Source organism: Dipodomys spectabilis, unplaced genomic scaffold, assembly GCF_019054845.1.
Source record: "Dipodomys spectabilis isolate Male_0828 unplaced genomic scaffold, ASM1905484v1 ptg000002l, whole genome shotgun sequence".
Lineage (NCBI taxonomy): Eukaryota > Metazoa > Chordata > Mammalia > Rodentia > Heteromyidae > Dipodomys > Dipodomys spectabilis.
Genome location: NW_024870679.1, coordinates 23,678,237 through 23,703,928, shown reverse-complemented (window position 1 = coordinate 23,703,928; position 25,692 = coordinate 23,678,237). Strand labels below are relative to the sequence as shown.

The 25,692-nt window shown below is 33.3% G+C and overlaps 1 protein-coding gene across 12 annotated transcripts in view; it reads left to right on the top strand.

The window, feature by feature from the left end:
* Nucleotides 1-24,842, top strand: part of Adgrl2 (adhesion G protein-coupled receptor L2) — a 176,311-nt gene extending 151,469 nt beyond the window's left edge. For 5 of the 12 annotated variants that reach the window (XM_042676653.1, XM_042676669.1, XM_042676662.1 and 2 more), the window contains 10 exons: nt 337-510; nt 1,929-2,138; nt 3,009-3,229; nt 4,474-4,540; nt 12,258-12,349; nt 14,162-14,330; nt 16,909-17,037; nt 17,570-17,666; nt 19,282-19,410; nt 22,768-24,842. In XM_042676653.1, coding sequence (XP_042532587.1) covers nt 337-510; nt 1,929-2,138; nt 3,009-3,229; nt 4,474-4,540; nt 12,258-12,349; nt 14,162-14,330; nt 16,909-17,037; nt 17,570-17,666; nt 19,282-19,410; nt 22,768-23,522 — 2,043 coding nt within the window. In that variant the 3' untranslated portion in view covers nt 23,523-24,842. Of the gene's footprint in view, nt 1-336; nt 511-1,928; nt 2,139-3,008; nt 3,230-4,473; nt 4,541-12,257; nt 12,350-14,161; nt 14,331-16,908; nt 17,038-17,569; nt 17,667-19,281; nt 19,411-19,630; nt 19,713-22,767 lie in introns of all 12 variants that reach the window. The other 7 variants (XM_042676677.1, XM_042676657.1, XM_042676655.1 and 4 more) reach the window with 3 other exon arrangements.
* The last annotated feature ends 850 nt before the right edge of the window (nt 24,843-25,692 follow it).

Below are 25,692 nucleotides of genomic sequence, written 5' to 3'. Positions count from 1 at the left end.
CATTTTCTCAGAACAAATTTATGGCTCTGGTCAGAAAGGAAAAAGAAAAAAGATCGTAAAGTACATAAATATGTAAAATCATAGGATGGAAATTGTAATTGTAACAAAGAGTTTTTGGTAATTTAAAATGCACTTTAAAGTGTTTCAGGCTACCAAGCCCCTTTTACGTGAGATATTTGCCTTATATAACAAGAGTCCACCATTTTACTAATGAAAAACTTTATAGTCTGAAACACGCAAAGTTTAATCTAAATTACCTTTTACATATATGAGACAATTGCTGTTGCTATCTTAGAATGTAAAATCCTAATTATATCTTGTCATTTTATTTCCCAGCCTGACAATTATTTCAATGCAAACTGTTCCTTCTGGAACTACTCAGAGAGAACTATGATGGGATACTGGTCTACTCAGGGCTGCAAGCTGGTTGACACTAATAAAACGCGTACAACATGCGCGTGCAGCCACCTAACCAATTTTGCCATCCTCATGGCCCATAGGGAAATTGCAGTAAGTATTTTTGCACTTCTAATTAGTAGCAGAGCAAAACCTGAGAGAATCAAAACAGCTTGTATAATAGTCTGTCTTTGGGTGCTTATCAAAACTAAAAGGGAAACAAAGTAATGTGGATTTCTGATTGTTTGTATACGGTCCATATGTTTCAAGAAGTCTTGGCACTATGTGATTGTTTCTACAGGCTCACATGTCAGTTGACATACTTATCCTAACATTTCTTGCTTTGGCTAGGGATTTCTTAGAGGTAATGAAGGATGTATAAAATGAACAGCAGTAGGTCATACAAAAGAGACAAAGACTATAAAGTTTAGTATGCCCTCTACATCTCAAGTGTTGGAATCTTATTTTACACTTCAAGTTTCCTAAATATTTTGTACACATTATATAGGGCTGTAGATTTTGAAAAGCTGGAATGGCTTCTGAAAGGTGTCTTACTTATATTTATTCTTATAATTAAGAGAAAATAAAGGATAAAATGTATTTTATGAAATGTAGAATGGGGCTGGGATATAACTCAGTGATAAGGAGCATGGGGGAGGCAATTGGGTCAATCTCCAGAAGTGTGAAAGTATTTATCTACCTGTCACGCACCTACCTATGTACTTACCTGCCTACCTGTCTATATATCTACTTACATATCTACATTAGTAACATAATATTTATGTATAAGTAACATATGTTGTGAAATCTCTGTTTTATTGCTTTCTTGTCTCTTAGTAGGTAAGCACATAGAAACCCAACAAGCAAATTAAATATAAATATTGCTCTATAGATTACCCTGAAAAATCATTAAAATATCAATTATTTAAAATTAAAACTTAACTATTCTCTTATGTAAATGTATTTATGTATTCCATATTTATTTCAATCATTACTTTAAAATATTTATGCACTTGCATTGTTATCTCGATAAAAAAGTCTTTCCTGAGTCATAATTATTCTTCTTCTTCCTCCTCTCCTCTTTCTCTTCCTCTTCCTCTTCTTCTTGTGAGTCTTGGGCTTAAATTCAGGTACTGTTCGTGAGCTTTTGTAATGCTCAAAGTTAGCACTCTACCACTTGAGCCACAGGTCTACTTCCAGTTTTTTTATGATTAATTTTAGATAAGAGCCTCATAGACTTTCTTGGCCAGCCAAGCTTTGAACCATGATCCTTAGATCTCAGCCTCCTGAGTTGCTAGGATTACAGGCTTAAGCCACCAGCTCTTGGGTCATTGTTTATATAGTAAAGTTAGTAAGATAGTCTTGAACTTTATTATATGGTTTAAAATTCTTTTAGTAATGAACTTTGTTTGAATACACATGGATTTTATCCATCAGAGAGTAGAGTAGTAAACGATAAGCCTGAAATGAAGACAAATTTCTCTCTGTTGTAATGAATGAATCCTGACTCTTGTCACATCTTTGTTTTTCAGTATAAAGACAGAGTTCATGAATTGCTTCTCACAGTCATCAGTTGGGTGGGAATTGTCGTTTCCCTCGTTTGCCTGGCTATCTGCATCTTCACCTTCTGTTTTTTCCGTGGTCTACAAAGTGATCGTAATACAATTCATAAGAACCTTTGTATCAACCTTTTTATTGCTGAATTTATTTTTCTAGTAGGCATTGATAAGGCAAAATACACGGTAAGTAACTTTTGAGTGCAGTAACCTTAGACTTATGCTAATTTTAACAATTGTGAAAGTACCTAACATGTTGCTTTTAATATTTGACCTTATTAGTTGATGTAATTGACAAGCCAATATTGAAGGTTAATTTATAATAATTTTAAAACTCAATCATTAAGTAGTGTTAATTCATTTTGTGTATTAAAGTGCAAATGAAGTTTTCTTACTGTTATTTAGATATAATTTGAATACAAGAATGTGGGGATACTGAAATGACAAGATATTATTTTTTTTAATTCCTAGTTTGTTTACATACTCATTCTTACCAGTGAGCTTTTCTTCATATTTAGAGCAATTTATGCAGCATCTTGAGGTCTTGAGTCAGAAACAGAAGTTAATTAGCTAATAACTCACTGTGTTGCAATCTCTGTATTGGAATGACTGTAAGAATGTTCCTGTATGATAAGGAAATTCTACATAATTAGAACCATGATATTTGTTGTAAAAGTTTTGAAATTCAGTTACAAGAAAGCATGATATATTTTCAAACAATTATTCTAAAGACTTGAAGCAAATCAATGACAGATGGACTATTTAGAATTCATAATGGATCATGTGAGAAGAGAAAGATGTGTTTTCTTATTTGATATTTAATTTCGCTAAAATTTCAGCAGTGCTTTAGTGATGAAACACTTGGCATTCTACTTCAAGTAGTGTTTTTTTTTTTAACTTGGTTCCTTTTATGAGAAAACTTGGTTTCAAGAAACAATAGTTTAAATAATGACGTATTGTAAAACAGTAATGATTTCAGTCAGTATTTTAAGGCTTTGGAATCAGTTATTTGTATTCATGAGTTTCCTTTGATGTTTTTGTTCTTTCCCTTTACAGATTGCATGCCCAATATTTGCAGGACTTCTACACTTTTTCTTTTTGGCGGCTTTTGCTTGGATGTGCCTAGAAGGAGTGCAGCTCTATTTAATGTTAGTTGAGGTTTTTGAAAGTGAATATTCAAGGAAGAAGTATTACTACGTTGCCGGCTACTTGTTTCCTGCCACAGTGGTTGGAGTTTCAGCTGCTATTGACTATAAGAGCTATGGAACAGAAAAGGTGTAAGTAATTGCAAGTGACCTGAGTGTTTTTCAAGTGAATAATTTTTTAAAGCCTGTTAGCTGTCAGTGAGGGTCCCTGACAGATTAAAATAGCATCTGAAAGCTTTATTGGTAAGAGAATAGGCATGCCGTGCACAAATTACAATCAAGTCTTTTGTAATTTTCTAGGTTCACAGCATTTGTACTTTGGCGAGGCAGATTCTAAATTATGGACTTTCTTTCTTAACACAAAAGATTGACCTGAAGCAAATTGAAAAAGTAAATAACTTTTTGGTGTTAGAAAGATATTAAGTAAAATATTCTTCTGAACTTAAAGCATCTGACAAGTTAACTACTCAGTTTTAAACTAATGCTTCATTAGCTCCTGTGTAGCCGACCCTGTAGCTAGCTCTCATTGTACATTGTGACAGTGGCATAGTTTAAACCATACATTTTACTTTGATAAAATTTTATGGGGCAGTTTGAAAGGATTAAAATAACTCTCTGGCTTTTATTTATAAAGATATATTTGTCTAAAGTGACAGAAAGGAGTTGCTAAAGATTGTATTTGCTTGGTGGCATGAATTTGCCTACAGTTGTTTTTATTTTTTCTTTGAAAAAATTAGTTATACAAAGACCTCTTTTTTGAGTAAAGAAGCCTTTTAGCTGTACAGAAGATAAAAGACATCTAGCAGAAATTGAGCAGAGATTCGGTTATATGAAAAATCAACTACTAAGTAACATTTGTCTTAATAAGCTTAAGCATCACTTACTATAAAACTGTATGAGTTCTGTGTTTTGATTTTCTTTTTCCCTGGTATTCATCCACTCTTAATAGAGGTATTATATTTTTGTTATTCTGTTTTGCAGCAAACATCTGAATGATTTTCATAGGGTTCCACACTTTGGGTAGATGTGAATGAAAAGTTTTGAAGATCTCATATAGAATTTTAAGATGATGAAACAAGTTGAATATTAAGTTGCACATATTTCTGAATTAAAGCAAGAAGTCTTAGTGGTGGGGCAGGATTTATTATTTCTCCTTATAAGCAGAATTTTGTTTTTTTCTAGTAGATGTGAAATGAAAAGTTGCAGATTAAAGTAATGAATCACTATCCTACATTAAGTCAAAGCTAATTCAGAATTATTAGAATTGTTCTTGCCCAAGATAAGGGACTTTCAAAGCTATTGAGAGGTAGTTTTGTTTGTTAGGTTTCTGACATCCTGATTGCTGTGTAATAGATATTCTTGCCTTTTCATAACAGTTGCTGGCTTCGTGTGGACAACTATTTTATATGGAGTTTCATTGGACCTGTTACTTTCATTATTCTGGTAAGTACACTCTTATTAGCTTTCCTTCCTTCTTAGCTGCTACTCTAGCAGTGTTATTCAAACAAGAGTGATTTGGTTTATTCCTAATTATTTATGCATTCAGCCATTTATAAACATGTCTTGTTATGGGGAAATACTATGTACCAAGTTTTAAAAATACCGTCATTGAGAGTTTATATACTTTCTAATTAAATATTTTTGAAAATTACCTCTCTGAAAATACCATTTCCTATCCCTAATATAAAAAACATATTTACTTATAAACCCTGTTATAAACTCAGTGAGTATTTTAGCAAAGTAAAAATTACCTTAATTTTTATCTTAATTACCATACAGCAATTTAGTACATTTACATAAATGTCTGCACCCTAAATTATTTTAGGGCATACATGTTTTCAGAGGTTACATTAAAATAGTTAATAAACAAATTTTAAGTTCATACAAATTATGTTTCTGGAGTTTATAAAAATACCAAGTAAAAGTGGATTTTTAAGAAAATGTACCTTTAGGTGAATTTGCTGTTGAGATTAGGTATTTTTACCTTCTTAATTAAAGTTAGGATCAAACATAGTTGAAATAAAAGAATTTTAGTTTTTAAACTTTCAGGTTTTTTTTTTTCAATTTTATAACATTGAAAAGGAAACAAGTTTAACTGCTACCTAAAAATAATTATTTTAAATACTAATTTATCAGTTTTATGATTTTTAACATTTTTAAAAAATGAAGATACTTAAGTTTGGGGCTATTTTCTATTAACTAATGTTTCATCCGATTTATCAAAATTTTTTAGTTGAAGGAAACTTAAAACACATGCATTTTAGTTGTCATTAAAATTACTTTACACTATTATTTTTACAAGGCCAAATGAAAATTTGAGATGACTGCTATATGAACCAAACTGCTAAGTTATTCTCAAGTGTTCTTAGGGAAGCTGAAGTCCTATCAAAATTACTCAGTCTGATGATGGATCCAGTTTTTTCTTCTTAGTTTATGTATGTTAACACAGCTTGAACCTATCTAGAATTCAGTGACGAGATGATCTTTGAAGGCAGAAGTTCTCCCTCCCCCACTCTCACCCCTTAGCTATTTGACCAAAACACATTTTTACTTTGAAAATAGAAAGATAAATAGCTTTAGGGATGTTTTCTCTATATAGTAATATCATATGTTTACTTCTGGTGTATTGAAGCTTACCTTTCTAAAAGTAAGTACTGACTTTAGAGAATTTTTTTTAAAAATCACTTGGGAAAGGAATTTTATTATGTACTTAGCTTTGAGTGGAAAAGAGATAAAGGACTTCTTATTGTTTTGCCCACTTAAAAAAAGTCTTTAGGGTTGAAAGACTTTTTAATGACATTGTTCCCAACTTAAACAAGTGAAGCAGCAGGTACCTCACAGTGCAGATCTCCTTGGAGTTCTGCAACTGCTTTTTCCTCCAATCATCCTAACAAAGCAAGAGTCAGGGTAGTTACAGGAGTGCAAAGCAATACCTTGCAAAATGTCTTCTTTGCGTTGAGAAAAGGTGATTGTACAACATAGGTTTGCTGAAAACACATTTGCCAAAGTATATTCCCTAGTGACACAGGCCCTTTAAAATCTATCCCAGATACCAATGTTAATAATATAAACTATACTGTATGCTTTTAAAAATATTCATAAAACAAAGATACCTATTCATTTTCCTAGAAAATAGTTTTTATATTTCTGACTTTTAATACTTAAACCATTTATTTAGTTGCATTAAGTAAATGTGCAATTTTAATAGTAATGTCCTATGAAAAAAAGTAATATGCTAAGTAAGATAAAACTTCCTCCTGCATTTCTATAGAATGTCTTGCCTACAGGCACTAGAGTTATTATATCTATGAGAAAAGTGCTGGTAAGTAATGAGCAGTGGGAAACCATTAGTATGCCTGAAATGGTTTAATGAAAGCTTGGATCATGACACGTCAGGAGCTGTTCTTATCATTTGGACAGCTCCATCTGCATCATTAATAATGAATTCAGTTCAGTAAGAGTTCAGCCACACACTCATTTAGAAGTCTTCTTCAGAGAACACCTCTCTGGCTGCTGGTCCCGGGGAGAAATAGGTTTCTGCTTGGCTAACAGCAAAGATCTGGAGATACAAGTACAGCTTTAGAGTTGCATTTGCCAGGTAGCAAAAGCTCCAGGGAGGACAAAAAGGGTCAGAACATATGCAGTTCAGCTAGGTTACTTCTGAGTGGTGTTTCTGTTCTTCTGTCTTATCATATCCATGTCAGCACTGCAAGCTGTGGAATGAATTTTAAGCTGCTAAGCTCAGACAGATGTGATTCAATTGAGCAGGTTGATGACCATAAAACAAACTGTGCACTTCTATCATCCTTGGCACCTGAAAAAATTTACAATAAAAATATTCTCTGAATTATCATGCTTAATAATATGGGTAGTGTTTAGCTCTATGGCATTGGCTTTCATCCACCAATTATTATTTTTAATAGCATTTGTGCAATTTTTATTTGGGGATCAGTAAAAGAGTTAGTGAAAAAGAAGGAATTCTCCCTGTGGTGATTTTTACTGTTTTCAGTTGTGGATAGGACTTATTTTCCCTCTGGACTCATAGAGTTCTACTGAGAGAGAAATACTTGCTTATACCTCTCACTTTCACATGAACAAATGAACACACAGAGCAGAGTTAATATATTATTTCATTCCTAAATGAATTGCTGCATTTTCAAATTAATCAACAGCTTGGGCATAAAAGGTGATTATTTGACTTTCATACCTAACAATATCCTAATAACCTATATTTACTGGTAACCTCTCCCTAAGTAATTGAGCAAGTATACATACTTACCAGGTTTAGGAATATCTTTATGTATAGAACTGTAGTTCTGCCTTTTTCCTATTTCATTGATGTTTAGTTTTCATGCTGTTCCCAAAATATTATGTTTGTGGGCAGGATATTTACCAAAACAAAATGGAACAATGGGGCAAAAATATGGCTTCACTGCAATGTAGTTCAAGCAGCAGCAATTGGAAATATTTTGTTCTTAACTACCAACCTTCCAAGGAGAAATCAGGAAAATTTTGTGTTGTGATTTTTAAATACATCCTAAAGTCAAAAATAAACCGTGGAAGGAGTCAAAATTATCCAGAAAAAAAAAGAAACACAAAGTATACATCTGAAAAGAGCTATATATGTCATGAAAGAAATGGCAGGGGGCTGGGAAGGTGGCTCAGTGGTAGAGTGCTTGCCTTGCATGCATGAGGCCGTGGGTTCGATTCCTCAGCACCACATAAGCAGAAAAAAGCCAGAAGTAGTGTTGTGACTCAAGTGTTAGGGTACTAGCCTTGAGCTAAAGAGCTGAGGGACAGCGCCCAAGTCCAGAGTTCAAGCCCCATGACCAACCATAAAAAATGCCAGGAAAAAGGAGAACTCAAATGTTCAAATACTAGTTGATTTAAAAACATACTTCTTGACTAGATTCTGTCAAATACGTATTTAATTTCTAGCTATCTCTAGTTTTGAGCTTCACAGTTGTGTTTCAAAAGAGCAAGAAAGCAGTAAAAGGAGAAAGTAAACTGGAAATCTTACTAAAATATTCTATCCTACAAAACCATAATTCTTATCAGAGTGTATTATGTCCTGAAATAGAGCATAGCAACCATATTTATTCTAAGATAAATGAGAGAAGTAAACCCATATTTTTCCAACTGGTTATGCCTTCATATGTTTAATTTCAAGCAATTGTAAATAATAAGTATCTGTGAAATTAACTTCTTTCTTTTCTTTCTTTCTTTCTTGCTTTCTTTCTTTCTTGCTTTCTTTCTTTCTTGCTTTCTTTCTTGCTTGCTTTCTTTCTTGATTTCTTTCTTTCTTGCTTTCTTTCTTTCTTTCTTTCTTGCTTTCTTTCTTTCTAGCTTTCTTTCTTTCTTGCTTTCTTTCTTTCTTTGTCTTTCTTTCTGTTTGTCTTTCTTTCTTCTTTTTTTTTTTAGTGAGGTCACAAAGCCATATTTAGCACTTTTGTCACCTTATAATTTAGAGCATGATCTGAATTTTTCCCCATTATTCATTTTGAGATTTTAGCATTTCGTTCTACTGAATGTACTGTTACATTATTTGTATACTTTCCAGTCATAAATTGAGACTACATTTGTTTATGATTTAACCACAAATGTTTGGACAATATTTCTTTTGCCTGTAGTTTTTATCTTCAAGTTTTTTTAATTGTGGAATTCATAGGTACTTTCAGAATTGAGTGCAGAAATCCTAGGATTTTATTATTATTTTCTAAGTAGTTTTAGTTTTCTTTAAGGAGATTCATTTTAAAGTCTTCCATTTTAATTCTGGCAAAAACTCTCAAAATTTCTATTTTTATATTTGCCCTTGGTTTTCTGAATTTATGTGTAATTTAGCACACGTAACTAATGTAAACAGGTTTGGAGAAGACCCACGGAACTATTGTTGACAAGTGGGACATCTTGTGTTGACTAGTTGCTGATGTCTTATTTGCCTTTATTTTCCAAAGGAGACTTAATTAATTAAGTCCATCATGTAGACAGTTATTGAAAGAATATACCAATTGTGTTTGTCAGGATTTCTTTGAGGCAGTATTTTATAAATTATTATTTATCTTCAATTCATTTATCATCTAGTCATTTTTATATTGGATTATTCTTTACAGCAATGACACTTTTAAACTTACTATAATAGTACATATAGTACTAGTGTATCTTTCTCTGGATTGATTACACTGGTTAATTTTATTTGGAAATCCTGGGCTGTGAAGCTGGATCACAGAATATTAAATCTTAGCAGTGTATGTGGGCAAAAATTACTTAGCTCATCTCAGTAATTCATAAATTGGACATAAAAGTGCTGCCTGTTACCTGTGGAGGTAGGATTATAGCTGGCTGGCCACTTTCCCTTAAAATTGTATATATATTTTCTGAGTTTGCAATACATAGTTAAAGCATTATTTTCAACTCAGACATGTTTGAAAAACACACCAGTGATCTAATGTTCTGTTTTTTTAAAACAAATATTGAATAACAACATTTTCTGCAGTACATTTAACTTCCCTAGTGTGTAACAAGGAAAAAAACACCATATTTCAATCTTAACTGAATCTACAAAAGTAGATTTCATTTTATTATGGTTTTATTGAGAAAGATTTTCTTTTTCACATAACTGCTAAGTTATACCTGAGTTGGTCATTGAAAACTGTTTCAATGAATTTATTAGACTCAAAACTTTGACTTCCAGATCTATTTTTTAATTAGCATAAATTATATATCTGTAGTTTTCACATTCATTACTTTCCTTGCAATTTTATATATAGTATGTGGAACATTACATACATACTTAATCAGTAACATGTATTTTGTAATATTGGTCACCTATTGCTATTTTGTTCCTGAGGTAATCAGGTAGTAACTAAAATACTTAGAATGCAATAAAAAACCTTACATCTAGAAGTTTTGAATAAATAAGTGCTTTTATCAGGACATTTAAACAGAAAGAAAGATAATTAAGGATTTTCACTGATTTTATAAAGCGTGTTATTTTACCTAAGAGTTGAATTTAGTTTATTTTACACTGGTTTTTGGTTTGTTTTACGATATTTACAGAGTTCTCTAACAATTAAAAAGTGTTTTCTAGTTAATGCTATTGGTACATAAAATATTAAAGTAGTAGTGCTATTGATAATTGCCTTTTTGAAAAATAAGAGGCATGCTTTACTGTGATAATTTAAAAAAAACAAACCAGTCTCCAGGTTGAAAATGAACTTGTGAGGGAGGCAGGGCGGAAGAGAAAAACTGAGGGAAAACAAGGGAAGAGATGTTTAATGTACTGCTCAAAAAATATACTCATTACCTGACTTATGTAACTATAAGCCCTCTATACCTCACTTTTACAATAAAAAATTATAATTAAAACAAAACTGTCAGTCTTTACTGAATAACACATAAGTCTGAATTCGCAAAGGCAGAATCAATCTTAAGTATCCACAATTCAGTGAGCACATTGTTCAGTGCAGTCAAATCAGTCATATATTTGTTGAGCAAAATGTATCATATTCTTGCATGCAAGAATGGTCTCATTTTAATCATCTGGAATAATCTAAAAGATACAACAAGAAAATATTTCTGTAATTTTTTTCTCTAGAAAAGTTTTCTTTAAAAACAATTAACTTTAAAACAAAAAGCTAGCCAGGCACTGGTGGCTCACGCTGTAATCCTAGCTACTCAGGAGGCTGAGATCTGAGAATTATGGTTCAAAACCAGCCTGGGCAGGAAAGTCCATGAGACTCTTATCTCCAATTAACCACTCAGAAAACCAGAAGTGGCACTGTGACTCAAGTGGTAAAGTGCTCACCTTGAGCTGAAGAGCTGCAGGACAGTGCCCAGGCCCAGAGTTCAAGCCCCATGAGTGCTCCCCCTACCCCCCCCCCCCAAAAAAAAAGCTACTTTTGTCCTTAAGTAATTAACATTGAAGGATAGAATGCCTAACTTGCAAGTTAGGCCCATTAGCCTCATTTTATTTCTTAAGAGAAAATTTTACATCTAAGAGAAATAATAAGGCACAGCAGACAAAAGGATAAAGAGCTTGGATTAAAGCATTTGGTCTGTTCCCAAACTCATCATTAGGAAGGACTTGAAAATTTTAATTTATTGCCCTATATAATGTTTTCTAATTATAACATTAGGAGTGGTGATAAATGAATACAGTAATGATATCATTTGATTACGTGCCATTTTCATTCAGTAAAAAGGAACATGTTATTGTAACAATGTTATGTTGATTATCAGCCACGAAGAAATTGAAATCCTCCCCATATACAATGAGTTTTTCCTGAAAAGACCATGTGGGCTTGTAAAATAAGTCCTACAAAGCTTTCAGTATAACATTTATTGTCTCTTTTAAAATAATACTCCAAAATATTTTAAGGGCAGGAGCATAAATACAAAATAGCAATTTTTAGAGCATAATATGAAACAGGAAACAAAGATAAATCACCAATCTCAGTCAAAACATCACAGCCCTCTGGGAATCTTAGACTTTCCCTGTCAAATTCAACTTCCTGGGTTTACATGCAGATATTTTTACACAGCTAAATGTTTAGAAAGATTCAAAACCTTGTCAGAATTTACCAGCTACCCTATGTTGAGCCACACAAGCAAAGGACTCCTGGCTTTGACTAATTAAGTAGCAAATACATATACATGATTGAAAGCTTACCTTATTTATAATATTAGTGAACAATTTTCATAGTTTGTTTAATCAAAATCAAGAGCTTGACTTTCAACTAATCCTAGGGTTATAAAGCTAGTGATTTTTCTATTACAGGTTATAGGATATAAATACCTCTTTTCAGAAACTTCAGTCTTTCCATTTAGATGACTTTTAGGCCCTGGAGTATATCATGTAGCTAAAGAAACTAAGTTAGATTTCCTAATTTATTTAATCATTACTACATGATCCTTACTTAATGAGGTTGTAATTTCATGTCAAATGATCTATTAAAGAATTGATCATATAGAGCCAACTGTTTTTTTTAATATGTACATAGACTGAATTGGATCAATGCATACATAAAATAGAATTGAATCAGTTTTTGCCCTGTCCATGTTACTGTCATATTACTGCAATAATTCATTAAATAAATTTTTAAAAATAGATTTTACTCTTTGTTTTTCGTGACCTCATCCTTTTCTTTATTTCTTCTAACAGCTAAATATAATTTTCCTGGTGATCACACTCTGCAAAATGGTGAAGCACTCAAACACTTTGAAACCAGATTCTAGCAGGTTGGAAAACATTAAGTAAGTATTTCTTATTTAATTTTAATATTTGACCAGCTAAGTAAAAGTTATCTCCACAGGGAACACAGGCATTTCTGTCTTCTGCCAAATATAGGAATTACTCAGAATTAAATTTTAAGTCTCTCTGTGATGTAGACATTGGTCAAAAATTAGGTAATAATTTTTGTCTTGATCATCTAGAATGAAAAAGTTGTTTCAGTGGCTTCATGGAAATTCCCTCTCACTGTAGCATTTTCACTTAAATTTAAAATGTAGTTCAAAGTGAAGTTCCAGTTTGCATGGCTGATAGGATCAAATTAAGTTTATTGTTAAATCACTTTTCTGATTTAAGAATTCTGAGCAGTTTCTCCTCCTACTCTATTTTCCTAAGAGACTTTATTACTACTGTTAACTAGAAGATTATCTGTTGTTTTCATATTAGTTAAGCAAATCTTTATCTCATTGTTGAATAAAAACTAAATATTCTATCTAGAAAAATGCTATTGCTATTAGCTATTTGTTAAGTAGTGAAAAATTGATAGCTATTGATTCATTAAATCATCTTATGGAAGCGTTTTCAGAGTTGTTTTTAAAATACGAGTCTTAGTTTAGAATTCAAGGAGATATTCAAGTTGGTTAAATGGGATTGAAGGAAGTTCTATTTTAATTAAAAAATGGCAGATCGATAGTAAAGATAAAGTTTTTTTTTTAAAAAGTAGATGTATTTGATAGGTCAGTGCCAGCTTCATTGCATGTTGCATGGTAAAAGAGAGAGCTAATCTTTAGCATCTCTCTCTTTTCTTCCTTTTCCTCTTTCTGTCTTCTCATCTACACCAGTAATTACCGTGTTTGTGATGGCTACTATAATACGGACTTACCTGGGTAAGGTAGAATCCTACATTAACAAATTTATGGCATGATTTATATTTTTACAAACCCGTCAATATCATGAATTGCCCTTAGTTTTTGTAATTATTTTGGGATATCTGATTTGCTATAGTATTATAAACAATAATATGCTTTTATTTTTTTTAATTGCTTGCCTGTGCATTTTGACTTCTTAATTTTGACTAATTTATAAAATATATAAATGCTTTCTTATTACTTTCTATTTTAATTCTGCCTAATAATTTTGTTTCTCTTTTCTGCTTATAATGCTTTCTAGCTATGAAGATAATAAGCCATTTATCAAGTAAGATCATTAGTTAGACGTGGAATGCACTGACCTTAAATCCTTCTCATTCCGTCCTATTTTCTACAGTTCTTTTCTCCTTAAGCTATTCATGATGAAATCTCCAAAATTATTTCATTTTGAAGTTGTTCTCATGTTTTTATCTCATTTCAGCTAGGCTTCTTCATGCTTTAGTTAAACAACTGTAGGCTCATCTAAGAATAGTTTGCTAGAATCTCAGTTTAGGTACTAAGTGATTATCTGCCATTTAACCTTTCTGTATGTGTCACATTGTTTAGTGCCATATGAGTACATCACAGGAATAAAAATAGAAGTAGACTAATTAAGGCTGCCTTAATTTGCTTTCACCAAAAGATAAAAGTCATGGGGGATATTTTACACCTTGCATTTTGATATAGTTTTGATACCGGTTTATTCTGGAGTAAGAAAAGGTCATACCTGCTGTTGCTGTTTTCACTGGAGGCTGCAGTACTAAATGCTGTTGTTCTTTCTTAATCAGTGAAAGGTTAAAGCCAAAATGCTGTTGAATTTGAATGTGAACGTAGAGAAAGTCAACTGCTACTACTGATATGTTAATATATAAGTGGGATAACTGTTTTTCCCTCATGGAACCTGTTAAAAAGTTCACTTTATTTTTTCAGGTCTTGGGTGCTTGGCGCGTTTGCTCTTCTGTGTCTTCTTGGCCTAACCTGGTCATTTGGGTTGCTTTTTATTAATGAGGAGACTATTGTGATGGCATATCTCTTCACCATCTTTAATGCTTTCCAGGGAGTGTTCATTTTCATCTTTCACTGTGCTCTCCAAAAGAAAGTAAGTAATGGAAACCCCTAATAGCTCAGCTTGGTTATTCTTTGGTTTGAAAATAATAGATATGTTAGAGCTGTAACTTAAGTTACAGCTGGCATATTACTAAGTGACATCATATATTAATCATAAATTATTTTTAAAACCATCTGGGAAGGTAGGCTTTGCATATGAAATTGGACAAAACCTTTCATCTTTTAGAAATCTTACTTTGGGAATGTTATAAACTAGATATTCAATGTTAAAATTTCTTCTTTGCTGGTAATGCTATAAAATTTCTACACAGGGTATCCAAGGTTTAAAAAAAATTACTTAAATTCCGTCTTTGTTCCAAAATGAACTGAACATAAGGGTAAATAACATTACTGTTTAAAAGCACCAGAAGTTAATATTAATATTGCTTTTTCGAGTAAATTTAGAAGATTTAAAACTTTGTCGTTTACTACCTCACATCTTATTATTTTGTCCTGATTTCAAGTTAAGTAAAGTCAGCCCAAATAATTGAAAGATTAAATTTGAAGAAGAAGAAGTTAATCTGTAGCAAGATGTAAAACTAAAAGAACCACCTAGGTGCCCTTTAAATTTAAAATTCTTATGCCTTTCATAAGGTATCATTCTTTCTATGTCTGTGTATCTAATGTATAGTCTTTTTATTCTGTTATTACTAGTTGGTCACTAAATTGAACAGAGAAATAGAATTGTGAAAGTGAAAACTATTATGTTTTCAGTCCTGACAAGATGATAGTGTTGTTACTTCCATCAGTTCTGAATAAGCTATAATTTTGAGATAATGACAGTGGAATGTGAAATACTGACAGATAATGTACATTCACTGCAATATAGGCATTAGGCAAAACCAACACCAGAGGGTATTATTTGGATAAAATACCATTTTGATTGCCATTGTCTTGGTTATACAGCATTTCAGAGCAGTTAATAGCCATTAAATGTGTAGAAAAATTTTGTGTGAGGTATCATGTGCTATTTAGTAACAATGAACTTTTAACTTTCTAAACATTACACAGGGAAAACCTGGCTAGTTACTGTAGATTTTTGCATATATCTTATGTAAATCTGCATCCTGTATGCAAGCATAGTATTGTATTATTCATAACTACTGGGCTTTTGGGCCTAACACCTCTGATATGAAGTAAAAATTTAACAGAAAAGGGTGAAGTTGTCGCTATTTATATAGTTGCCTGTATTGATTAAATAAGTTTTTTTTTTTTACTATGCTGTATACATTGACAACCAACATTTTAAGATCATCCTGTCACACTTCTTCTGAGCATGTTCTACTCAGTCTTGGATATATCTTACTATTGGGTGCTGCCAAGATGGATTAAGAATATAACAGAAAATGGTCGAGTTAAAATTATGTTTCCTGCTGCTTGAAAGAGCACATTTAGGCCAAGAAAATATTCTGAAAGCTCAACCACATAGTTCTTTGTTCTAATAGGTACAATTAAACTGAAGCCAGGAAGATGACCATGCAAGTGTGCTTAGACTTTCAAGATCATCTACTGCCTTTTTTCTTACTTTTCAGAGAATGATCCAGGGAATGTCAAAGTCCTGGTGTTTGCAGGCATATAATGTAGAAGTGTGAGAGAGGAAGAGTTTGAGTGTTGAATCTATTAGGAGGACATGGAGGAGTTTCCTTACAGAATTTTTCTTGGTTGTTTTGCAATTTTAAAGCCTACCTCTAATCTACAAATCATTATGATATTCATGTGCTGGTAGCACTGTACACAACACAACATCCCCTCCTCCTCCTCTTAGTTCTATACCACTGCTCATAAAGGGCGTATTTTTTTTAACAGTCATTTGGGCTTCCCTTTTTAAAGGTCAGTTTAAACTTCCTTTCAACCCTAACAATTTATCTATCTATTCATATACCCAAGCTTCAGGGGAAAAGGGAAATTACATGGGTAGCTCATTAATGAGAATGGAAACTGTGTAAATAGTTCTGTTGTGTGCTAATGAAGTGAATAGTCACCTTAGCTTCTGTACTAAATGTTACAACTAGACATACTAGTAAATGAGGAAAATAGTCAAATATACCAAAATACTTCCCCCCCCCCTTTTTTGGCCAAAGGATTTCTGTCATTACAATGAGACTACTCACAAAATACATAATCTATTTAAAGGTGATTATGTATTTACCTACCTAAAACAAAATTGAAGCATGTGAAACTTAAATGACTGAATTGGGTACATGTAGACAAACAAGAAAAATACAACATTTTTTGTCCAATTTTTTTTCCTATACTAAAACCACAAGAGTTACTAAATATATGGGTAGATTAAAATTTTAAATATATTGCTATCATAGTGATAAATAATTACTCTACAACAATTACAGAGCCCAAAATGTGATACCAATTTTTAAAGATCATACTAGCCAGTCAGGACAGAATTCTTTTCTGAATACTATTTTAGCAACTGTTACTTCTTTTCACTATAGATGTGTCTTAGTGGAATTTAAGTCTTCTCAGTTATATTTCCTGTTCCTTTAATTAGAGAGTGAAGGGGAGAAACAAATATGCTCATGGTAATCCCTTGGTCCTCTGATTATTCAATTCAGGTACGAAAAGAATATGGCAAGTGCTTCAGACACTCGTACTGCTGTGGCGGTCTCCCAACTGAGAGCCCCCACAGTTCTGTGAAGGCATCAACCACAAGAACCAGTGCTCGGTATTCCTCCGGCACACAGGTAACAAAGACTTTGACAGAATCTTTAATTAACCTTATTTATAGAAAGCCTGCTGAGACATGTTCTGTTTAGATGCACTAATTGTTTCCCCATTATAATGATCTAGGTAGAAAATACTAGCTTTTTTTTTTTTTTTGTATTTTTTGTGTTAATTTTCTCCTATATGTGTCCTTGAGGTGTTCCTTAGCTGCAAATAACCTTTTCAAGGAGAGGAGTTCCTTAAGAAGTAAAAAAGTCATATAGATCAGTGCTCATGGTGGGCATATATTAAACATTTGTTGAATAACCAGTCATTTCCACTTTCAAAGAAAGGTGACCAGATTACTCATATTTAAGAGTAGAAGATTAAATACCCATTAATTGTGAAGTGGTAGTATAGTATAGATGTCTAGATTTAGACCAGAAACCATACACATTCTTTACAAAGTCAAGTGACAGTCCTATACATATTGGGTAGGTGGTTGTGTTTTTTAATAAGGTAAGCTTGGGAAAACTAACATAACCTATCTGTCTTGCTGTTTTATATTAATAGAGTCGTATAAGGAGGATGTGGAATGACACTGTGAGAAAACAGTCTGAATCTTCTTTTATCTCAGGTGACATCAATAGCACTTCAACACTTAATCAAGGTCAGTTATTAGGAAAATCAATAAGAATATAAAGTTTGTACTTTTTGCTAGCACAGAATAATTCTTAGAAAATGCTGAACTTATCTCTTACACATTTATACCACAGTTGCTTGAATATGTTGTCATCTTATCACTTACTACAGTACATATAAGTTCATATTACCCCATAGTATAATGCAAAAAAATTTTTTTACCAGAATAAAGCACTCTTAACTTCAAAAGTAATTATTGAAAACATAGCATATCACAGATTAAAATGTTTTTCCTAGTTAATACCTGTTTTCTCTCCTAACTATGCATATATAAATTTTTTTCTTTAAACATCAATGGAACTAGCAAAACTAATATGTAAAACAATGCCATTTTCACCAAAAAGGTGCAAAAGGTATTTAGTACTTTTTAAGATAAATAATGTTAAAACATTTATTATAAACCTTTATTAACAAAATTTGAGTACCTAGGAACTTTATAAGCTACTTTATAACTAACTTTTTCCATATTGTTTGATGTGTCTATAGTGGCAACTTTAATTTGTTATATAAATTATTATAGTTCATAAATTCTGCTGGGCAATGAAATAATCTAGCAAAATTCAGGGCACAAATATGTATGTCATAGATATTCCCAAATCCTTAATAACTAACACTACGAGAAAAGTAAGTTACCCTGTAGAATATTGGGAAAGATTGTTTATCTGACATTTCTAGTTTCATGGGCCAATTTATGACATAAAGTTAGGGTTCATCACAAAGACTGGTTTAAAATTAAAGAGAATTTATAGCATCAACACCAATCTGAATTTTTAGATATTTTTAATCAAAACATGATCAATAAGAAAAGATTAGTAAGTTACCAGTTAGAATGAGTGAAACGTAATTGTCTCATTGCTTTGATGTTTTTTCTTAATTCTATGGGAGTGGCTAACAAATGCTAAATGAATTACCCAACTCAATTTTAAAACCTGGCAAATAAGTGGGTAGAGCAAAAGTGTTCTTGTTGTAGACTTTGTTGTGGGCTAATAATTTATGTTATATAGTTTGTTTGTTTTTTTCCCTGAGCATGTACGCTTTTGCATTTACTAAGTGAAGCTTTTAGCAATGTGTCATAATTTTTACATGTTTGTGAAAGTTGTTTTCCTTCTGCTCGTATCAAAGTTGGTATGATCACAGATGTTTTCATAAGGGATAATCCCACACCTGTAAATTTGAAAGTTTGAGATTCCCTCTTCTGGGCCTCAGAGGTTAAGTTTTAATATTAAGCAGTAACATCTTGAAACATAATAATGTTGCTCTCTATGCATTTAATTGCCATTTTTGTTTAACAGTGATTTTGTATAAATTAGTAAATGTCATCCTTGGCAGGTGTTTACTTGGGGGACTTAGAAAGCACCTGTGAATTACTGGAATTTAACTGCCCGCTCCCCTTTCTCTTTCAAATTAGTAGTTCAAATACAGTCAGAAATTTCAGCTGGATTTTCATTGCCAACTTGCCCACTAACCTGATAAAGAAAGGAAAAAAAAATAGAGAGAGATTGAAAGTGTAATACTAAAATAAGAGAACTGATGTATTTCTTTCTGTTTTTGTTTTTGTTTTGTTTTGTTTTGTTTTGCTTTAGGAATGACTGGCAATTACCTACTAACAAACCCTCTTCTTCGACCCCACGGCACTAACAACCCTTATAACACATTGCTCGCTGAAACAGTTGTATGTAATGCCCCTTCAGCTCCTGTATTTAACTCACCAGGTGTGCTTATACTTACAAAGAAAACTACCTTTCTTTATGCTAAACAGAGCCCTGTTTCTAAAATATTCAAGTTGCCAATATACTTATTATTACATCCTTAGTTTCTCAGTTAAAAAAAAAATATGGTATTTCCCATGCCAGGCTTCTAAAACTGCACTATATTATAGTACAAACTCAGTCATGACAGTATTTACAATAATTATCCATGTTTTTAACACAGGTGGCATAAATCTTAATATATTATTACAGGACTGACATCACATGGTCCGAGAGCCCATCTTCAAGATTTATATCACTTAGAGGTATCCAATCTATATAATAATATATTGTTCAGTTGACTCGAAAGCTTGCTGACAAAATTTGCTTCTGGAATGAATTAGTTAATAAAGATAATTTGGATGTTAGGTATAGAAAAACACATTCAGTATTATCAATAAAACAGAACTATAGTATAGTGCAGCTTTATGGTAGTTTTTCTTTCTTCCTAAGGAAACTGGAGGTTCAGTTAATTTTAGTCAGTTTGTATCTATTTTTTTTTAAACTGGGGGAGGGATAGTGATTGTCACTAACCTATTTACTATGTGTTCTAAACGCTTATTAAGAAAACATTTTTAATATTAACAGAATTCTTAAGGTTTTGGTAAACGATATTATAGTTACTACCATATAATATTTGTGAATGTTATTTGCAACTAAAACTCAGAACTTCGTTTCCGTTTTTTTTTCTTAAAATTCTTTTTTAACGTAACTGCAGCTTCTCTTTTCATTCTCTTGTTTTCTTACTTTCCTTATGCTTCCCTCTAGCAACCTACAGAGAGACAAGTATGGGAGTAAAACTTAACTTTGCCTATCAAATGTAAATTTTTTCAGCATGATTTTTAATGGGCACAATTAATACATAACTAGCAGTCATGATGTAGACTCAGCGGGCAAGTGGTTCACAATTTGCAAATAAAATGCTACCAAATTCAAACTCAGTACATGGATCTGTACTGCCTTTGTCAGTAGTAGAGGTCTGTAGCAAATTCTATCCATTCTTAAGTATATGCAATGCTGAAATAATTTGCTCATCAAAGCCTGAAATACTGTCAGCCAAAATGCTTTAATAGTTGACTGATCATTTCTACATTCCCATAGTAATCTTGCTACAGGCTGTGGAAAATCTTCAAGTGAATTACCTGAACTTAGGCAGCAAAAAAAATATGCCTCTTCAAAAAAACAAAGAAGTCTTAAATCTGCAGTATATCATAGAAAACACTCCTTGGATTATGCCTAGTCTGTATTATTATATTTAATAAAGACAAAAAAGAAAGCCTGTTTAAGATTGAGTCTTTCTGCAGAGGGAACAAAAGCTAACTTATTCTTAATATGTCTTTTACAACTTAAAATTCCTCAGTGTTTTCTGATGGTACATCTTACCCAGATTGTGGCACACATGAATTTATAAACTGGGAAGTTGTGGCAGAAAAACTAAAGGAAACCTTCCAAGTAATTACCATAGCTTCATTGTGTTGACACATGGAGCATGATACAAATTGAATTGTCAATTTCTCATCTGTAGAAGTTTTGTCAGGGTTTTATAAGGATATAAGTGACAAATTATCCTACTCTCCCACTATATTTTCAAATCTGCTAATGCCAATTTACCCAACACATCATGTTTATTGTTCATGAAGTTTGTGCCAGATGGAGTTTTTTTTCCCCCCTAAAATTTGAGTTTTCTAGGATATCTGCAGCTTTAAGAGTGGAGTGAGCACTAAAAAAGGGAAATTTCCTATTCTTGTCTAAGAACTAAAGTTTTCCTAAACTCCTCCAAGCCTTGCATAAAATGCAGCAGCCCCACAGTGGTCAGTTTCTCATTTCAAATAACACCATTTCATCCTTTTTCTTTTTTTTCAATCTTTTTTTGTTAACAGACCTATTGGTAGACAAGCGATTTTTTTTTTCCTCTAGGATTTTGAGAATGAATAACTAACTTTCCATCGTGCAGACCATTTAATTTTCTCTCTCTACTTCTTTTAATTTGCCTAACGAGTACTGTGATGTCTAAGTTTACATGTTTATGTGTCTGTAGCAAATACAACTCTGAATCAAGTAGAGCATGTTACCATGTTTTTATTTCCTCCTAAACTTCTTTTCATATCTCAAGCAGATTTATCCAATTTTTCATTCTTTTAGAAATAAAAATGTTAGATTAAGAACTGACACTTTTCTCCCATTCCATAGTTAATATCTATTCTTGATTTAATTTCTGTGACCCATACTTAAGAAATCTCTCACATTTCTGCGTTTGATTTCCATGCCCATGGTATCCTTGGGCTAGTCTTGTACGAGAGACTCTGCTGGTTCATTCAGTACTGTCACTGTGGCTGATGCAGACTGCAGGGCTGCAGGCAGACTTTGACCCATAGGAGCCTGGGGCCATTGCTATTAGAGAGATTGGTTAGTACCAAACGAGCTCAAAACAATAAGAAATATTAAACGAAAGGGAAAGGCTGCTATTTGCTGGTAATCTAATTTGTTGAACCCTTGCTCTGACTAAGTTGCTGAGAAGCTTAGAAATTCTTCATCATGTTACAATAAATCATTTTACTTTCTTTTATATATCAGCTACTCTTAGGCCAGATAGCCTGAGCAGACAGACATGATGTGAGTTGTCCAAAGTGAGTCATTCCACCTGCTGTCTATCGTGTTGTTGGATGGTGCTTGTTGGGCCCCTGGTCCAGTCAGTATGAAAGATGGCTGTCTCTGTTGAACATGAATTCTTTGTATCTGTCCATTTTTTTTCATTCTTTTTTTAAAAAAATTTCATCTCCAGAAAAAGGAAATGTTAGAATGTTGTTTAAAAAGTTGCTTGCCAGTTATGTGGGTTTATGTTGTACATTTACCTTTCGGTTCTGTATGTGACTTATTCTTTTTTAATTTAGTGTTGTTTAGGACAAATTCTGTTAATTTTATTTTTAACAACCATAGTCTTGTACTTTAAAATGTAAATGTCACTAATGAATTGCTTTGCATTACCTATGCAAGGGCATGGAGTGAAGTCTTGTAAGAACATCAAGAGATTTTACCAATCCATTAATAACTGCTGTCTCCTCCAAATTGATAAATATTCCGTATGCTATTTACCTCCCCGGAAAACCGTATTTTTTTTTTAACACTTTTTTCTGTTAACCTAAGGGGTTGCAACTGTTTACAGTTGGGAATGCGGGATAGCCGGGCACTGTTCAAGCGTTAGCTTTCAAATACAACTTTGTCCTGAACGACATTAAAAAAAAAAGTTTTGTACAAAGAACTAAAGTTTCTGTGGAAAGGAACAGCAGCAGTAATGGTAATGCCCCCGCTTTTCTATTTCAGGACATTCACTGAACAATGCCAGGGATACAAGTGCCATGGATACTCTACCGCTAAATGGTAATTTTAACAACAGCTACTCACTGCGCAAAGGGGACTATAATGATAGCGTGCAAGTCGTGGACTGTGGACTAAGTCTGAATGATACTGCTTTTGAGAAAATGATCATTTCAGAATTAGTGCACAACAACCTCCGGGGCAGCAGCAAAACTCACAACCTGGAGCTTACGCTGCCCGTGAAAGCCGTAATTGGGGGAAGCAGCAGTGAAGATGATGCGATTGTGGCAGACACATCATCTTTAATGCATGGGGACAACCCAGGGTTGGAGCTCCATCACAAAGAACTTGAAGCACCACTCATTCCTCAGCGGACTCACTCCCTTCTGTACCAACCCCAGAAGAAAGTGAAGGCTGAGGGAACCGACAGCTATGTCTCCCAGCTGACAGCAGAGGCCGAGGATCACCTACAGTCCCCCAACAGAGACTCTCTTTATACAAGCATGCCCAATCTTAGAGACTCTCCCTATCCGGAGAGCAGCCCCGACATGGAAGAGGACCTCTCTCCCTCTCGAAGGAGTGAGAATGAGGACATTTACTATAAAAGCATGCCAAACCTTGGAGCTGGCCATCAGCTTCAGATGTGCTACCAGATCAGCAGGGGCAATAGTGATGGTTACATAATTCCCATTAACAAAGAAGGCTGTATCCCAGAAGGGGATGTTAGAGAAGGACAGATGCAGCTGGTGACAAGTCTTTAATAGTACACCTAACAATTCCAAGGGCCACATGCAAGTATTAGTAAATAAGATTCCCTTGGTTCCATGCAGCTTCCTCCAACTCTGCTTGAAGAGACGGCTCTGTTGACCTGTGGTCCTCCAGTGTATAAAAAAGAAAAGAAAGAAAGAAAAAAAAGAGGACTGAACCTTGCAGTTCTGTGACTTTTTTTTATAAAACATACAAAAACTTTGTATATACAAAGAGTATACTAAAATGAATTATTTGTTACAAAGAAAAGAGATGCCAACCAGGTATTTTAAGATTCTGCTGCTGTGTAGAGGAATTGTGAGACAAGCAAAACAGACCTTTCCAGCCATTTTACTGCAGCAGTCTGTGAACTAAATTTGTACATATGGCTGCACCATTTTTGTAGGCCTGCATTGTATTATATACAAGACGTAGGCTTTAAGATCCTGTGGGACAAATTTACTGTACCTTACTGTTCCTGACAAGACTTGGAAAAGCAGGAGAGATATTCTGCATGTTTGCAGTTCCCTGCAAACCTTTTACATTAAGGCAAAGATTGAAAACATGTTTAACCACTAGCAATCAAGCCACAGGCCTTATTTCATACGTTTCCTCAACTGTACAATGAACTATTCTCATGAAAAATGGCTAAAGAAATTATATTTTGTTCTATTGCTAGGGTAAAATAAAATACATTTGTGTCCAACTGAAATATAATTGTCATTAAAATAATTTTAAAAGAGTTCAAAGGAAATCTTGTGAAAAGCTCTTGGTTGCACATGTTACAAAATGTTTTTTTTTCCCCTTATACTTTGTCATGGTGATTTCTTCTCCATTTTTTTTCTCTTATTTTCCACTGTATACAGTGTTCTGCTTTGACCAGTTAGTTTTTTTCCTTACATTTAAATTTCTTATTGCCAAAAGAACGTGTTTTATCGGAAGAAAACTCTTTGAAGCAATTTCTACCATGCCTTGCACAAATGTGGTAAAAATCTAGAGAAGATTGTGTGTTATCTGCCCCCTGTTTGTTCTGGAACAGTGGGTGTAGCAGGCACTGGGCACTGCTCACAAACTTTTTAGTGAACAAAAGGTGCCTATCCTTTTTAAAAAATAAAATAAAACACAAATATTACTCTTCCATATTCCTTCTGCCTATATTTAGCAATTAATTTATTTTATGATAAAGTTCTAATGAAAATGTAAATGGTTTTCGGCAAAATTCTGCTTTTCTTTTCATCCCTTTGTGTAAACCTGTTAATAATGAGCCCATCACTAATATCCAGTGTAAAGTTTAACACGGTTTGACAGTAAATAAATGTGAATTTTTTCAAGTAGTTAATGTGCACTTTTATGTATGATATACAATTGGCCTCAACATATTGGTCCTTCTTTCCCTTCCCTTCCCTTGAAGTTCACACTGTAGCCATGGACAGGTATGGGAATACAATTAAGGTGCTTGTTTTCCTTTACTTGTAGGAGTAGGGTAGGTTCCCTATGACCCAGGCAAAAAATCTGGTAGATAAACTTCTGTTTGGAAATATTCTGAAAGTAGGTTTGGTTGTTACATTGCACCCAAACTAAGAAAAGGAACCAAACACACACACACACACACACACACACACACACACCACCACCACCACCACCACCACCACCACCACCACTACCACCACCACCATAACAACAACAAAATTAAAAGAAGGGTTGAAGTTCATTTAATTTGGACATTTAAGAAGAAAGCACACACCAGCCTGACTTTAAATTTCTCAGCTACATAGTGAGGAAAAATTCCCAAAATATACTTTTGCAGCTTGAAGATTTATAATAATTCCCAAAGAGTGTTGTGACTGACAATGTTTGCTATCATGGGAAGGTTTTAGTGCACTTCCAAAAATCACATAATTGAATCTCAACAAATAGATTTTCCTGTTTATATCCTAAGCTTTTATGCCAGATTCTTAGTGGTTCTCTCTAATGCTTCACCAAGTCAGAAATCACTGCTTTTTGTAGACACACTTGGCTATCCCTACTGAATTTAAAAAGTAATGATTTTTAAAGCATGCATTCAATGACTAGTGGTATAGTGGAGTAGTCACTAAATAATGAAGTATTTGAAGCTTCTAATAGGTAGAAAGGGAGCCATATACTCACACATAGTCAATGTGTAGTGGGAGAATGATTGTAAGA